General features: G+C 37.6%; 1 protein-coding gene across 4 annotated transcripts in view; it reads right to left on the reverse strand.

Moving 5' to 3' along the window:
* Positions 1–16089, reverse strand: part of SLIT2 (slit guidance ligand 2) — a gene marked incomplete at both ends in the record, with an annotated part of 320456 nt that overhangs the window by 80417 nt on the left and 223950 nt on the right. For 2 of the 4 annotated variants that reach the window (XM_080940386.1, XM_080940385.1), the window contains 5 exons: positions 1873–2023; positions 5525–5548; positions 6429–6592; positions 6718–6861; positions 10411–10482. In XM_080940386.1, the coding sequence (XP_080796512.1) occupies positions 1873–2023; positions 5525–5548; positions 6429–6592; positions 6718–6861; positions 10411–10482 (555 nt within the window). The remainder of the gene's footprint in view (positions 1–1872; positions 2024–5524; positions 5549–6428; positions 6593–6717; positions 6862–10410; positions 10483–16089) is intronic. The other 2 variants (XM_080940387.1, XM_080940384.1) reach the window with 1 other exon arrangement.

A 16089-nucleotide genomic window follows, 5' to 3' on the forward strand; every position in this document is an offset into this window, starting at 1 on the left:
AGCAATTCATAAGCATTGAGAGTTTAAAGCCTTTCACTTTGCGTATATCTCTGCCTCCTGTTTGCTTATGAAATGTGATCAGATAGTTCTATTCTTTCTGTGTGTTTCTGGACTTCCTTTCTGTATCCATGCATGGACATATAACCTTCATTCTAAAGACTGCATTTTAATCACAGCAGCAGAAAAATAAGATTAGCATTTTCTAATGACTAATTAAACAGATAATATTTATATATGCTTACTGGCCAATCATATATCTTCATGGAAAAAGTGTTCATGTGGATATTTTGACAACTTTTTATAGCCTTTATATTGTTGAATGTTATGAAAGTTTCATATATTCTAGCTATAAATCCACTATTGGTATATGTCCAGTTAAAATTCAGAATCCAAATTCCTTATTGAGTGCATGGTTTGCAATATTTTTAAAGTAATTTTGTGCTTATTTTATGTGCATAATTTGAAAAATACTAAAAATTTAAAACAGAACTTTTGCTGAATATCATATTAGAAACTGGGTTCTAATAGAATTCTTGAAACTTACTTAACTTATTTAAATTTCTAGCTTATTTAAATCATTTTCATGCTCAATATAAACTCACTTGTGTGTAGCATTATCAGAAATAAATACAAGTACACGTATAGCTATACAGAGTGTAGTTTAGGGATCTTGCTATATGTTCTTTGAATTTCTAAAATTCTTGATCTAGTAAATATACCATTATCTAGTGGGTATTACAAAAAACCACTAGAATGGCAAAGAAATTAGTTTCTGTCAACCCTGTGAAAAACATTACTTCTAATTATTCAAATTGCATTAAATTCATTAAGTAACAGGCATGTGTGAAGACACAGTGGGACAGAAATGATAACACACAGTGTCTGCCATCAAGAAGCTGTAATCTCATTGAAGACAGACGGATTATGCATACACACAGAGACAAGCGACTTTGCAAAGCAATAAATGACAAATACCAGATGGTACCATAAATAAACATCACTAAGATATTCGTGAAATGATTAGATTTCACTCCTGTCTTCATGGATCTTAAAAAGACTAACGTTACACATCTCCCTTTTATAGTCAGGAAATGTTTGCAGACAAAGGTGAACTGCACAAGAGCAAAGAACCTACTAACAATTCCAAAAGCACATTCTTCTTTCATACTGTGGATCCTATGCTAAACCTTTAAGTATAAATTTCATCAGATCTGAATTTTCAGCTTTCTGTAGTTTCCAGTCTCTGTTTATAAACAAATCACCAGGCAAATAACTACTGTTTGTTGTCTACAACTGGCAGAGAGGGAGTCTTCAGCTGAACCAGAAAAGCAGTCAAATAACCACCAAATCACTCCTCCGTAGATTACATGACTCTTGAATTATTTTGTTTGGCTATTTTAAGGATTATATGCCTTGCAAAAATTATGAAATGCTTATAAATTGTTTTCCCATGATGAATATCCAATAATAGTCAGATGTGTCTGCTATTATTAACATTGCAACAGCATAACTGATCTTTGAGAGATAAATTGTTTAGTGGATGTTTTAAAAACAGGGTTCCCCTAAAATATTTTGTTCACATAAAGACTGCACTGAGACAGCATTGAACATCTCTGACAAAGAAGAGTTGCTCCCAATTCAATGAGGATTAGTTCATTCCGTTATTTAAAACTAAAATGTCATGACAACAATTCCAATGCTTTGGGAAGGAGGTATGGAATTTGGAACAGTATGACGGTGCACCAGGAGAGGAATAAAATCTTGAGTGTAGAATAAATAAATAAATAAAATTTTAAAAATCCAATGCTTCTGTGCAGTGTCTCTATGTCCCTTGCTCCCACCAGCCAGGATTTTCTGGTCAGATTAACTTACAGCTCTGCTGTGTACTGAGGAATATGGTCTGGGATTTTGTTGAGTTTTTGATTGGAGCAGTCTACTGTGGTCCCTTCACAGCGACACTTTTCAGGACAAGCCAAGTCTGCAAAGCAGTCTCCACTTAATTTTGATCGATAATCTTCTGTACCTATTGAGGATTCAAGCCAGACATAAGACTCTGAGTCTGAATGTTAGATACGTCATCCATATAATGGAAAGGAAAAAGAGAACAACAGCTAAAGAGTTTGCAGCAGGGAGACAACTTAGGGAGCTTTGGTCAATGGATATCAGGTGAGGGTTAAAAGAAAGGCTTGGAATTTTCTGGAAAAAAAAAAGGTGACCAGATGCACATGATAGGAAAACATTCATAAAGGTGAGCTTTTCACAGCTGAACTTTCTGCTGATCCGAGTCTGAGCCATGCTAGTAATCTGTTTCACAGATAATCACGCAATGGGTATGAGTTGTTAAAAAAAAAAAAAAAAAAGCTTTTTTTTTCTGAGTCAAAAATTGAAATCATATCTAGTGACAAACGTACTCCTGTATATTATCGTAAAGTAGGGCTTTCAAGGATCATCGGTTTTCATTTTTTTCTAAGGATTTTTGTTATCATTCCCCTCACATATTCTTCAGAAACACTCCCAAAGCCCTCTTTTCTTTTTTTTTTTTCCATCGAGTCTAAAAAAAAAATACAAAAAGAAAAAGAAAAACAAAAAGACACGTAACTCCTGCCTTGTGCCTCAGCAGCTTGCCATGCTGTAGAAAGCTGCGTGACGTTCCATGGTGCTTGACAGAACCATGTTTTACTCATACCTCGCAAGCACATGGTTAGATCAAGCACAACAGAAAATCTCGCTCCATTATCACTACACCAACCACTAGGCCAGAGGGAAGACCGAGAGGAAAGACGGAGGGAGGAGAAAAGCTAAGGAAGGTCCGGAAGCATCGTATGGATACGTGGCATGCACTCTTCCCGCTGATGGGTGTGATCATAGCGGGAGCATATCTACCAGAGGTGCCTGGAAACACAAAGAAGGGGCTGTACGGAAAGGCGCCTCCCGTGTTCCTCAGAACTGCAACGTGGGGAGCACAGCCTTCGGAAAGAACATCCAGGAAGAAGTTGAAGGTAAGCTACAAGGACAACAGAGGAGCTCAAGAGATCTGTGGCTTGTTTCTTCATGGGAAATAGGTGCAACACATCAGGACTAGAAGAAGGTACACCGGGGATTGAAAAGAGGGTAGGTTACATTTCAGATGAGACACTTTTACTTACAGGCCACATGGTGAATTCCTGCAAAAGAAAAGATCACCAAGGAGGAAAGAAAGACAGAATCATTCCAATTAAGGTTTGTAGACATATACAAACACAGACACACAGACACAGACACGCACGCACACTCGCACGCACGTACTTATGCACGCACACACGCACGCACGCATGCACTCACTCGCGTACGCATACACGCACACACCCACCAAACGATGGCTTCTTCCTTCTGTCTTTGCCATGACAGACGTGAGATAGCATTTTGTGATGCGTTTGTCATGCTTTTCAATATCACTGTGCTTTTGAAGTATAATGGCTTATAGGGGATGCAATGACCTAAAAGGTGTGCAACACAAATAAAACACTCATGGCTTCCTATATTGCAGGAACTGTCTGTGAGGCAGGTTTTCTATTGTGCCATACAGAATAGCAATAGAACACACACATAAAATGAATAAAAAGCCAATAATGGAAACTTGAAAGGACAGTAGATAAATAAGAGTTAGGGGGTAGGTCGGTCATACGCTTCTAAATGACCCTCAAGTTCGAAAGCATATCACTTGGTGGGAACATAATCAGAATTTCAACAAAAACTGAATAACAAATCTAAAAGGGTCACATTCCAATTCAGCACTGAGAGTCACGCTAATAATTGAAGGATGTGTTTCTTTTCAGTCTTCAGAGAATTAGCCACAAGAAAGCTAATTACTGTTCTGACAACAGTATCAATAATAGGTCCATTGAATGCATTTAACATGTACAATTACTATCACAGCCTTCAGCAATGCTTGTTTTAACATCATGGGTTAGGTAGACACAAATTGTAATTAGTACTTGACGTGGAAAAAAGAGCAAAGTAAGCCACAAGCAATCAATGTGCCAGGGAGCCCACAAGTTGAAAGTGTGAACTTAATTGTCAACAATTGAAAGTTAAGACATTATCTTCGTTATAGGACTTAGTTTTTAAAGCCTCTCTGGGCTTCTATTGTCCAGCAAGAGTAGAAAACCAAACAACTAGAATATTTGTATTGCATTGAGTTTTACTGGGATTGCTGTACTTAAATTGTTAATAAACCAAATTGAATAATTTGGCAGTGATTAGACGAACTACCACAATTCAGAAATTGAAATCACATTTGTATGCTAGTCTATATATAGTCCCTGTTTGCAGAGGGTATCTTTTTTTTCGCTGAGTCATAATTAGTAGGTAACTTTGCACATAATTGGCTAAAAATAACAAAAGCTGTGAATGATCGTAGAGACCAATTAATTGCTCTTTTCAACACATTACAGCTTGTACAGTACAAACCAAATATGTAGAATAATAGTTGAGCATTAAAATTCAAAATAAGCAATGTACATAAATTTATCATATATAATAATAAGAAGAAGAATAAATAATACATATATCCTTAAAATCGTGACCAATCAATACCATATGTATATATGCATAAATCATATAAATCAGGACCAATCAATACCATATACACATACCAGATGCACCTGGTATTGATTGGTCCTGATTTATATAGTGAATTAAAGCAAACAGGTCAAGAGGCATTTACACAGGAACAAAATGAGTAAGGGATACCTTTTAAAGAGCTAGCTCTAGATTCATCAGTCTGAAGGAGGTGGGTGGAAGCAAAGGGAAGAAACATTAAAATTGCATTTTTAGAAACATGAACTCCTTCTGCTTAGATTACTCAAGGCATTAGTGCCCATTAACTGCTAATGACTTCAAGATACAGGTGAGTATCCTGTTTGTAGCATAATAATCTGACTCCAGACACATCTGGGAATAAATGAATAAAAACCAATGGAGCTAAATTAGTATGAATCAACTGTCTTTTGATAAAACAGCACAAAAGTAAGCAAAAGGTATTCTAAAAACAGGAAGCCTTAAAGTGATTTTTTGTTGTTAAAAATGCAGTTTTGCCCGTTTATACTGATTTTCTATAGAACTAGCTCTTTGATAATAGAGGGTCTGCTGTCTTTAAAATTAGCCTAGTAAGCTAGATTTTAAAAACAGACTGTAGGATTAGATATTCAATGTAGAGAGAAAAAAAATATGATTTGAATAGAAAGCCATAGGTTCAAACATTTTCACTACCATGAGAAACTGCAGATTTTGTGCAAAGGAGAAAGAGGAAAGAAGGTGTTTTTTGTTTGTTTGTTTATTTGTTTGTTTTAAAATAGAGAGGTTCAGCATCAGAAGCTGCATGCAGAGGTGGGGCTTTCAGAATACAGCTATAAGTAATCTATGTGTGAGTTGCTATCTATGAAGTGTTCACTGTACTTCCAAAAGCATGCACAGCAATGTTTAGAAGCTACATAAGTCAAGGAAAAGGTGTCTGCAGTTAGTCCTACCACCGAGCAAAACCTACCTGGAATGAAATACTGTTCTTTAGCTAAATAAAAAAGAGAGAGAGAGAAAAAAAAAAAATAGAAGATGTACCACCTGAATGTCAGCAAGCAGAGATATAAATTATCTTAGATTAAGAATGGACTAAAGTTACTACAGGTAATTAAGTGACAATGTATATTCATAGAAATAAACAACAAACAGTGAGGGATAAACTCATTATAAGCATAGTCAACAACAAATAGAGATTTTATGCTGGACATTTAGCAATGCATTAAGTGCACAATGAGTAATGTGCACAGAAGAGTTAGGTAGCACACTCCCCAAATGATAGTTAATGCTTCCTCCCATCAGAACACATATGACACTGGACCAATATGAAATGTAGAGTAAGCTTCCCAGGTAACAGCTATACACTGCTTCTGTTGGATAAATACATTATTCCCCAAATGAGAACAGATAGTCTCAAAAATATGTCTTCATGGAAAAGTTAAGAAGGATGTAAGGAAGCATTTTGACCCCCAACTTCGTACTTTTCAGGTTGAAAAAAAATACATGTAATCAATCTTATGCCAGGTTGTGAATAAATAAAAGCATTGGTCCACAGAGAATAGTACAGCAAACAAAAGGAGTAAACACCACTTGAGCAGGGTTCTCTGTTGTCTAAAAGATCCTTGCTATGTCGGATCCTATGAACATAGTATGATGGGCCCAGGGATCCCTTTCATTTGACTGATTTTTATTTTAGTAGATACATTATTTGTGTTGTGTGTCTATTTCTTCTGTTTCCTCCCTTTCCAGACAGAAGAAGAAAAAAAAAGACTGTACAATGTTTGGTAATCAGCTGAAGGCAGCAGCTGCTGCTAATTTTCATGTAACTGTAGCTTTCAATCCTAAAAGAAATGTCTCAAGTATTGAGAAATTACCTGAACAACGGAATTTCTTGCTTTTGATCTGTCCAATTCTTTTGTTAGCCAGGCGGCGGGGGCTGGTGCAACGGGCACCGCTGGTCTCAATTGGGTTGGTGTGGAGATAATCCGCTAGCCACTTGAGATGGCAGTCACAAATGAAAGGATTCTGGGCCAAGTGCCTTTCAGAAACACAGGAGAAGAGTTTTATACGCTACTTGCACGGGACTCAGCTAGAACATTCACAGTGAGAGTAACCATATTATGTTCTATCGGTTGCATATACACACATATATTGCATACATACATGGTTTGGATGGCTCTGAGAGCTGAAAAGGTGCCCTTGGCAAGAGTCTGAAGCTTATTGTCATACAAGGAGAGAAGGATCAAGTTGTGCAGGTCCTGAAAAGCATCCACCCGAAGGCAGTTTATCTTGTTGGCATTCAGTAATCTGTTTGATCAAACAGTCACAGAATTAAAGTGTGGCCCCTCATTAAGTCACCTGTAACATAGCCCTTCTGTAGGAAACCCAAGAGAAATGCATTTAAATCCCAATACTAACTTTATAAATTTAATAGTAATGTAAGCATGATGGGGGAGGGGGTGGAGAGGTTAAGTGAAAGAGCCAAAGGAACCTGGTCAAAAGAACTGAAATCCAGACGTACCCATCAATGGATTCAATAAATCAGACCACAAGATTACAAATGATGGCAAAAACGTAAAGCCATAGACAAAGACAGAGGAGGCTCAGCTTCTGTTGTCAAAATCAAACTAGTAACCGTTCACATTATTAGTGTCTCTGGCTGCCTTGGGGAAACTGAGTCTCCTTCCCAAACAGCAGGAAGGGTGGTCACTATAAAACACATGGGATCCTGACCTACCTTCCAGGACCTTGTCATTTCTCTGCTCAGGGGGAAAGACTGGAGCACCAACATTCCTCAGAATACCCAAAGAAGTCTATAGTTTACTTACTTCTGGACTTCTCCAGCCTCTCACCCTGTGGCTGTCCCAGTTCACAACTTGAGATTTTCTGTTAGAACTCGATTCTCTTATCTTCTCCTTAGAATTTTCTCCCAGATGTGTGGCTTGCTTAGTCACAGTGTTTTTTTTTTGGGATTCTACTAAACATAAACATGTTCCTTTTCCACCTTACACTGCTTCATATATTTTCAGGGTCACTCTTTCATTTTCTAACCCCCAGTTCTTTCGAGTGACCATATATGGTCTATTTTCTAATATATGTGTGTGTGTGTGTGTTATATAGTATATATATTTATTTTCTAATATATATATCAAGCAATGCTGATATATATTATATATGTATTACATGTATATATGTATAACATATATAATATATATGGTTTAATTTTTTTGTTATTAATGTTACCAAAGGCTGTCATTTATACCCAAGGATGTCATGAGTTTTTGTGTACTTTTTTCCTCCTATTTCACAGACCCCTAGGACATACTACATGCTCAAATGTACCTGCTGACATGTGACTACCTCACCAGCTTCCTGGATAGGAAAGTTACAGTACTACATCGAAGGCTCTAGTTGCAGTACAAATAACCATCTAAGACACGATCAGGCCATCTCATCCTTTCCCTAGATTACATCAATGCATATTCTGGCAGGTATCACTGTTGTAGATTAAATATGATAGTTACAGACAACTGTGCCTTACCATTGTTGCAATACATCTTTTCCGAAACACAACTTCTACCTAAGCAGACTTGCCTTCTCTGTGATTCTTCCTAAGCACAGTATGTGGTGCTACACAGTTCCACTACCTGTTCCAAGCTGAGCAGTACATACCTCTAAACCCAGCTTCACCATTTTTGAAGTACTTGCTTAATATTCTTTGTCTCTACATTGTTATTTTATTTGGGGGTGTTAAAACAGCTAATAGCTGGAAATTATCTGCCACATGGTTTTGGTAATTCTCATGTAATATAATGAATATGTGTTCTTGTTTGACAAGGACAACAAAAATATTTAGAGCTAACACAGTTTTGAATTTCATTTGTGTAGTATTTAGATCCTTTATGAATATGTAAGGCTGTGGTATTATGATCCTGTTTTCTGTGCTCTGTGTTCTCTCATGAGGAGCTGAAATTTGGGGCTTCTTTGCAGTGAACCCAAAGCACTGTCTAAAAGCTCTGGAGCAACGTTTTGAATCTGGGGTGGGAGTCTGAATTGGGAGCAAAAGGGTTGGAGAAATACATACCCTCCACCTTTGCAACAATGCAGGCGATGCTGCGAATGACTAATCCATATGCTAATGGAATCAAGGAGTTGGGAATAAAAAAAACTAACTATGAGGAAATGGAGGGAGGCCTGAAGATGTTGAAGACAGTTGTTTCTGTGAGAAGTTCGTCCTCATTTTAAAACAGGACTCAAAGACTAAAGACATCAGCAGCTGGTCCTTTAGGTTTCAGTTTTCATGAACGTACTTCTTCCTACTCCCATCTGTTCTAACAAAGCTAAACACTTTTACACCATACTGTTCCTTGCTATTTGTCAAAGGATTAGGATCACTTTGTTTTTTAATTTCTGGAAGGCTGAAGAATGATTAGTCCTTGAGAGTTGAGGGACGGGCTACTAAAGCAGAAGCTTTATAAATAAGGTTCGTTTCCGATCTTCATGCTGTCCTCACACATGTGGTACCTGCACGTGGAATTAGTACATTTGGAGCATTGATGGGAAAGAGAGCAGTGATGGTGAGAATAGTTGAGGATCCTGATGCCAGCAATGTGGTCACTACTTAGCAATATCTGAAGACAGCGTCACGCTGTATCTACAATGTGCAAAAACTTCTATGATGTATATAGAATCTTTTTATCAGAAGAAAGTACCTGATGATTTCAAAAAGTTAGAACTTTTAAATTATCATGTCCCAAAGCAGTATGTATCACCACTCAGTAATTAATGTATCTATGATGACCTAAGTATTTAAGTAGATTATAGAGTGGGAAGAAGAGGTGAATGATACACGAAGTAAGGTTATTGTCTGGTTGTTTTAACATCAACCTGTTTGTGTATTTGTATCTGGCTGTGATACAAACTACAATTGTGCAGAATGCTGAAAAGGGGAAAAGGGTTTAGCACAAAGATAATTGGATGTTACAGTGACAGTAAGTTTCTCAAGTAAGAAACAATAGCTAAACTAAGGAAAATGTAAGGTTACTAACATGTATTTAATCACATAAATGCCAATTTATGTGAGTACGATTGGGAGAAGAAACAGCATTCTAAACTGAAGAGTTAATCCAGAGACTGGTGAAAGGCAAGGGAAGGCATCATATCATGCTAATCTCTCTACCGACGCTTTAGATGAGGATCTGCTTCAAATGAGCTTTCTACATAAGAGATGCTACTTACTAAACTCAGCTCTCAGTATCCTCCTGCTCTCTCTGACAAACTTACTTTGAAAATGGTCAGAGACTACGCAACATACCATCAAATTCGACACCAATAAACCGAATGAAGTTTGCTTTCAATACAAATGCAGCAGCAGTCTAAGGTGGATGGTATTTATAGAATGAGGGAGTGACAGGCAACTCAGTGAAGAGTCATCAGGAGTCTGCGCCCACGGCATGCTTCACTGTGCCCCGTGCTTATGTTTGCAGAATCAAGTCTGGGGTTTTTGCTCTTAGATCGCCTATGATAAGTGGCTGGTGAAAGTCTCCCATCTCTCCAGCTCCATCCCAGCTATTGCTAACATCAGAACAGAGTCTTTATTGCCTGCATATCACTACAGAACCTCTCCGCAATGGGGCAGCCAAAACAGTCATTGATGTTACGGTGAAGAGAGATGTCTTGGGCAGCTCTAGATAGTTGCGCCTTCAGAGAAATAACTATTATCAGGGTTACCAGTGCTACATTTGCCATTTTTATATCCTTGAACTGTTAGATTTTAGATTGAAGAATAGATAATTAAGAGATTCAAAAAAGACATTAATGTTAGGCTCCACAGATCTACAGTAATCAAATACTTACAGTAGCTGTAAGGAAAATAGTCCTTCGAATAAGCTTTTTGGGAGTTCTGTGATTTTATTTCCATACAGGACACTAAAATTATATAAAAATGAAAGTTAAACAAGCCTAATTAGTTCATGTAATATATATATATATATATATATATATACACACACACACACACACACATACACACACACAAAAACGCAGATTCTTATACTATACATACACACATACATACATACATACATACATATATAACACATATGGTTAAGGAACTTATTAGGCACTTAATATATCATCCATGTGAAAATTGAATAAAATAAAATGTTTCCAGTTGTAGATAACATATAGGTTAACTTGCATAATTTTGGATACATAGAAAACATATATTAATAAAACTATATAATTCACAATTTATTCAACCTTTTCTGAAAATAGTACTTGTCAATTTGAAATATTTTCTGCATACAATCCCCACACACAGATGCAGGCAGTCAGAGCACAGTATATAGAGCAAAGATCAGTCAGTATGATGAATAAATGCGTGATTTCAGACTCATAACACTGATCGATGAATAGGAATCCAAATAAGGCCAGGGACTTAAAAATGAAACGTTATAATTTGTATGTAAGAAAAAATATAAGATCTGGGAAAATAATGATTATAAATGGAGCTGAAAGCTTTTCAAGGGTGAAGCAGGATGCACGGCCAGAATCCTGACTTCTGGCTGCACATCCAGTGACAACGTTAAGGGGAAGGACTTTGACTTACACCCAATCAGCACATCTGCTGCCTAGGGCAGGTGCTAGGTGTTCGGGCACTGGGTTGACATGTGCCATGGTGATGAATTAGCTGAGAATGATGAAGGGATATAGTTTGAAGCAGGTGAAGCCGTGGTGTGAAGTGCAAATGAACTGAATGAGAGGAATGGAAAGACCTTTAAGTGTGAACAATGGGTTCCCAACAATGTCTACTACAGCATCTAAAATTAGAGTATAAGAGAAATGTGTAGAGATTAAAAGATATTCTTAGGGGGCATTTGACCTCATATATCAAAAATCATAGGTACATTTATGTAAGTTTTAAGCATACAGCTCAAACACTCTTAAAATGCCTGGTTAAGTAACCCATGATAACATTTATGTATAAAATCTTAATCATGCATAATTTGAAAAACAAGGAAATTATGCTTAAATAACTGTTCTAAAACCAGAGTAATAATTTGGAAACCATAAACTCTATATGGCTAAAAATTAAAGACTGAAAGATATTTAGTAACATTGAATCACTTATAATACAAGGCTAGGTATCTGAAATGTAGGACATTTTATTAACAATATCACATAAATTTTCTTTGGAAACACGTGCACATAAATTTACAACTGAAGTAGAAACTATTTTGCCTCTTAGAGGTTATTTGCATGGGCCTTTAAAGTATCTATCCATCTATCTATCTGTCCATCCATCCATCCATCCATCCATCCATCCATCCATCCATCCATCCATCTATCTATCTATCTATCTATTTATCTATCTCAACACACACACACACACACACAGACACACACACACACACACACACACACAAACACACACATATATTCCTTTCCATAAACACAATTTTACAAGCAGAAACACATTGTTTAGAAAAAAAGATAATGGGAGTCATGGTCCATAAAGAAAAGCTGAAAATCTGAGTAACTTGTTTGACAGCTGTGGATGGTTTTAATCTGTAAAGGACAATCATGCAATGGGAAAGGGTGCTGGAGTGAAGAAAACACTATTCCCCTTTTCAGATGTCAGAGGGAGTTGGGATGTATTACAAAGTAGGAGGGAAACACTTAAAGGGATGACTAAAGCGCTGTGCTCCATAGCATAGGGACGCAACCCATCTGTTCAGATTCCAGTCTTACAGCTATAAGGAACACAGCAAAGGTTGCTTATATAGACTACAGAAATAGTTTCCCTTAGAGAAGTTGATCAATTAGAAAAGAAATCATTCTAAAAAATCATAGAACAAAAAAAAAAAACTCTATACTGTTAGAGAGAGCTCGAAGTGGAGATTAAGAAAGGATCAAGGGTAATGTATGCTTCCAGGTCAAGAATGGAGAACGCAGTAGGGGATACAAGTGGACAGATTAGTATGACATCAGTTCACAATATTCAATTAAACCATCTAACAATAGCCACATGAGCCAGCAACGTTGCTAGATCGTAGGCATGATACCCACCTTAATTACATGCAGTATGTTATAAATGTCCATCATCTGCCAACACACAGCTGATATGGTCAGGATTAATGGGTTTCATTGCAACCCAAAGTGTAATTTTGAAAACTACGTTTTATATTTTTAAATTACCTGATGTTTAGAAAATCAGCAAAGATAGTCATAAATTATGGGAGTCTCACTTTAAAAAGAAATCCAAAGAGTCATTTAACAATCTGTTCTGTTGGGGCTTTTGCTTTAGGATAGCAGAGGAAAGTCTTAGGTGCTTGGGTTAGGAGTGATGCCATGTTTGTACCATAGAACCATTCTCTCCCCCAAAATCATCTGGGTTTTTAAAGGACTATGTTACAGAATTATTAAATGAACATCTTTAGTATCAGACATAATAGAAAAACAGTACGAAGATGAGAAACTCAAGCAGAGACGGGAAACATACCAGAGAGTTGTTTTTGTTGTATGGTTTATCACCTGTAAACGCTACCAGTTAACAGATACTAAATACCCTATGAAGAAGATTTCTAGATTTCTCTGCTAAAATGTACAACCATAACAGGATCCAGTAGTGTCCTGTGAGTGTGAGTGTGTGTGTATGTGTTTGTGTGTGTGTGTGTGTGTGTGTGTGTGTGTGTGTGTGTAGCACTGAATCCAACATCAGGTGCTGTCAACCATTCTTACCCCCAAGATTTTAGATTCAGCAAGACTCACACTATCAGTATGTTACCCACAGAGGAGTGTGGCTGTTCTGCCAGAACCAGGGATCCTCCTGTCCCTACCTATTGGAATCTGGGGTTGCAGAGACAGTTGGGTTTGTAACACAGCACCAGTGTGAAGCTAGAAGCAGCAGGGACATGAGTTGAAATTATCAAAAGCCTAATGACTGCCAAGAAAATAAGACAAACTAGATAAAAAGAGGGAAAGACAAATCTTACAAAACATAAAGCTCAAGAAGGCCAGTTAGATTTTGTGCTACACTTTTTTTTAATGTTTGGATTTTTTTTGAGAATTTTGTACAGTGTGTTTTGATCACATTTGCTCTGTCCCACAACTCCTCCCAAACCCACTTTCCTTTCCCAACCTTTGGCTCTTCTCTTTTTCTTTCTTTCTGTTTTGTTTTCGTAACTTTAAATCCCTCACTTATAGTGTTGGACATGTGGCCACTATGGGGAAACCACCAGGGACCGCACACTTAAACAAAAGAGCTGGAGCAGCCGGAATGCTTTTTAAGAGAAAAGGAATTAAAAAGAGAAACTAGAAGACATAAATGAACTTCTCTGAAAAGGAAGTTGGAGAAACTACAAATGTGACTAATAAGGCCCTGAGTAGTGTCTCTTGTTTTCTTCTTCATGACAGACCTAGTATACTTCACAGAAGCACCATTAATCAGCAGTTAATAAGGTGGCGGGGAGCTTTTACTGGCACATCAAGGATGTTCCTCTTTGTGCTTCAAGCACCAATAGAAAAAATAAAAATCTATTTTAAAAGTATGGGTTTGGACTTAGGGACAGTTGGCAACAGCCGCTGCTGGTGACCAGTTTGAATTCCACCTTGCTGAGAGCTGGCACAAGAGAATGTTCCTACAGCAGGAAAAAGATATTCAACACAGGGAAATGTATAATGGCTACAGAAAAGATTTATTAGGAACAATGGCTATTGCAAACAATGTACTGTGGACTGACTTCATCTTAAAGGACCCATAAATTCAACACAATGATGTGGACTTGGAGAATTCTAATGGTGTAAGATGTTTCAGAAACAACAGTAAGGATAAAGCAAGGGATGAAGGGGGGATATGTCCTCACTGTCATAAAAAGTCCAGGAGTGAAATGTGTAATTCTAGGCAGTAGAGTCAATTGCAGTCCCAGAACAAATTTCAGCAAACCTCAAAATTAGCAGGTGAGTGTCATAGGGCAGCCTCCGCAGACCCGAGAAGTAGGTGACAGAGATGGCATATAACAGGGAGTGCCACTGAAAACTAGATTTAATCGATTCTGTATAGGAATGTAAGGGGAATATGCATGCCGGTGATGGGAACCATACTTGGCATAGGAGCTGGAAGATGAACTGGATTCTCTTACAGGTGAACTACAAGCTTTTAAGCAGCTTAGCTATACCTCGAATCCCAGTCAGTGCCTTTAGATCGTTCTCGGTGTATTAACTAATAATGACAAGAGGAAGGTGCTCAGATGCTAAGGGTTGATGTGCAGAAGGGCCACGGATCTGCCATGTCAGTACCTGTGACCTCGAGCACTTTGCTTTCTGCTTCTGTACATCCAGGAAGGGGGGACTGTGCTCCCCTATTTAGAGACAGGATACCCGAGGCACATGTAAATTAGTAACTTGCTCAGCTATGTGCTTGGAGGAGGTGGGGATATGATTTGAATACAAAGCTTCAGAAGACTGAAGGTACGTACTTGGTTCCAATTGCTCTGATTTGTACTTATTTCCAAACGGGGAAGGGTGTTTCTGCATGAGCACGAACCACCAGAGTGATGAAGATGGACAGACTGCAGATGCGGGAAGAGAAGGCTTATGGGTTAAAGTGCTCACCATGCTACCTGTGGATAACTCAGAGCTTCAAGGACGGGAGCAAGGAGTTGGGAATCGGCAAATCCTCACAGGCAGATAGTATAAAGGGTCCAGTGGCAAAGAAAAGAAGATCTAGTCGTAAACAAACTGGAAATGAAAACTTATACCCAAAGGCATTTTCTGTTCTTTGCACACACATGCATGCAGACACACATACATATGCAGATACACACACAAACACACACACACACACAAACACACACACACACACACACACACACACACCATGAATGTGCATATCAACTCCCACTAGATTCAAGGAAGAAACAAACTACAGAGCACAGCCATATTCCATCTAGTATGCTTGCATTACAGAAATTTTAGTGTTGTCGCAGCAAGAGAAACAAAATCCTATTCGATAGGCAGTGATGACTCAGCAAGTGAAAGTGCTGAGGTGAGGTATCCCTGGGCCTGCAGGTGAAGAGAAAGAACGGACAGCTTCACGCTGTCCTCTCCACTCATCCACAAAAGCACACATGTAAACATCAATAAATAAACGCAGAAGGGCGTAGTCTTTTCTTCCCAACACAAAGATCATTCAAATTGTGTATGACTTCTTAAGAGATAATGTGTCCTTATTACATATTATATTATACTAAGTTATTGGAGTATAATAGCTAGTAGGTATGAATATTAATAATAGCAAATGATTTGTACATACTAAAATTGGCTGTAAAATATTTTCACAAATCAAGCCCAACCATCTTTAAGACATGACAATATTTTGGTAATTAAATATCAAATTCAAGTTGTTTTTGTTTTAATGAAAGTTCTATATAGGCATTGAGAACATATTGTTTAAACTATTTTCACTTCTTCAGTAGATGTACTAATCAAAATACCCTAAATATGTAATAGAGAAAATTTTCAGAAAGATCTTGA

Source organism: Micromys minutus, assembly GCF_963924665.1.
Source record: "Micromys minutus genome assembly, chromosome: 1".
Taxonomy (NCBI): domain Eukaryota; kingdom Metazoa; phylum Chordata; class Mammalia; order Rodentia; family Muridae; genus Micromys; species Micromys minutus.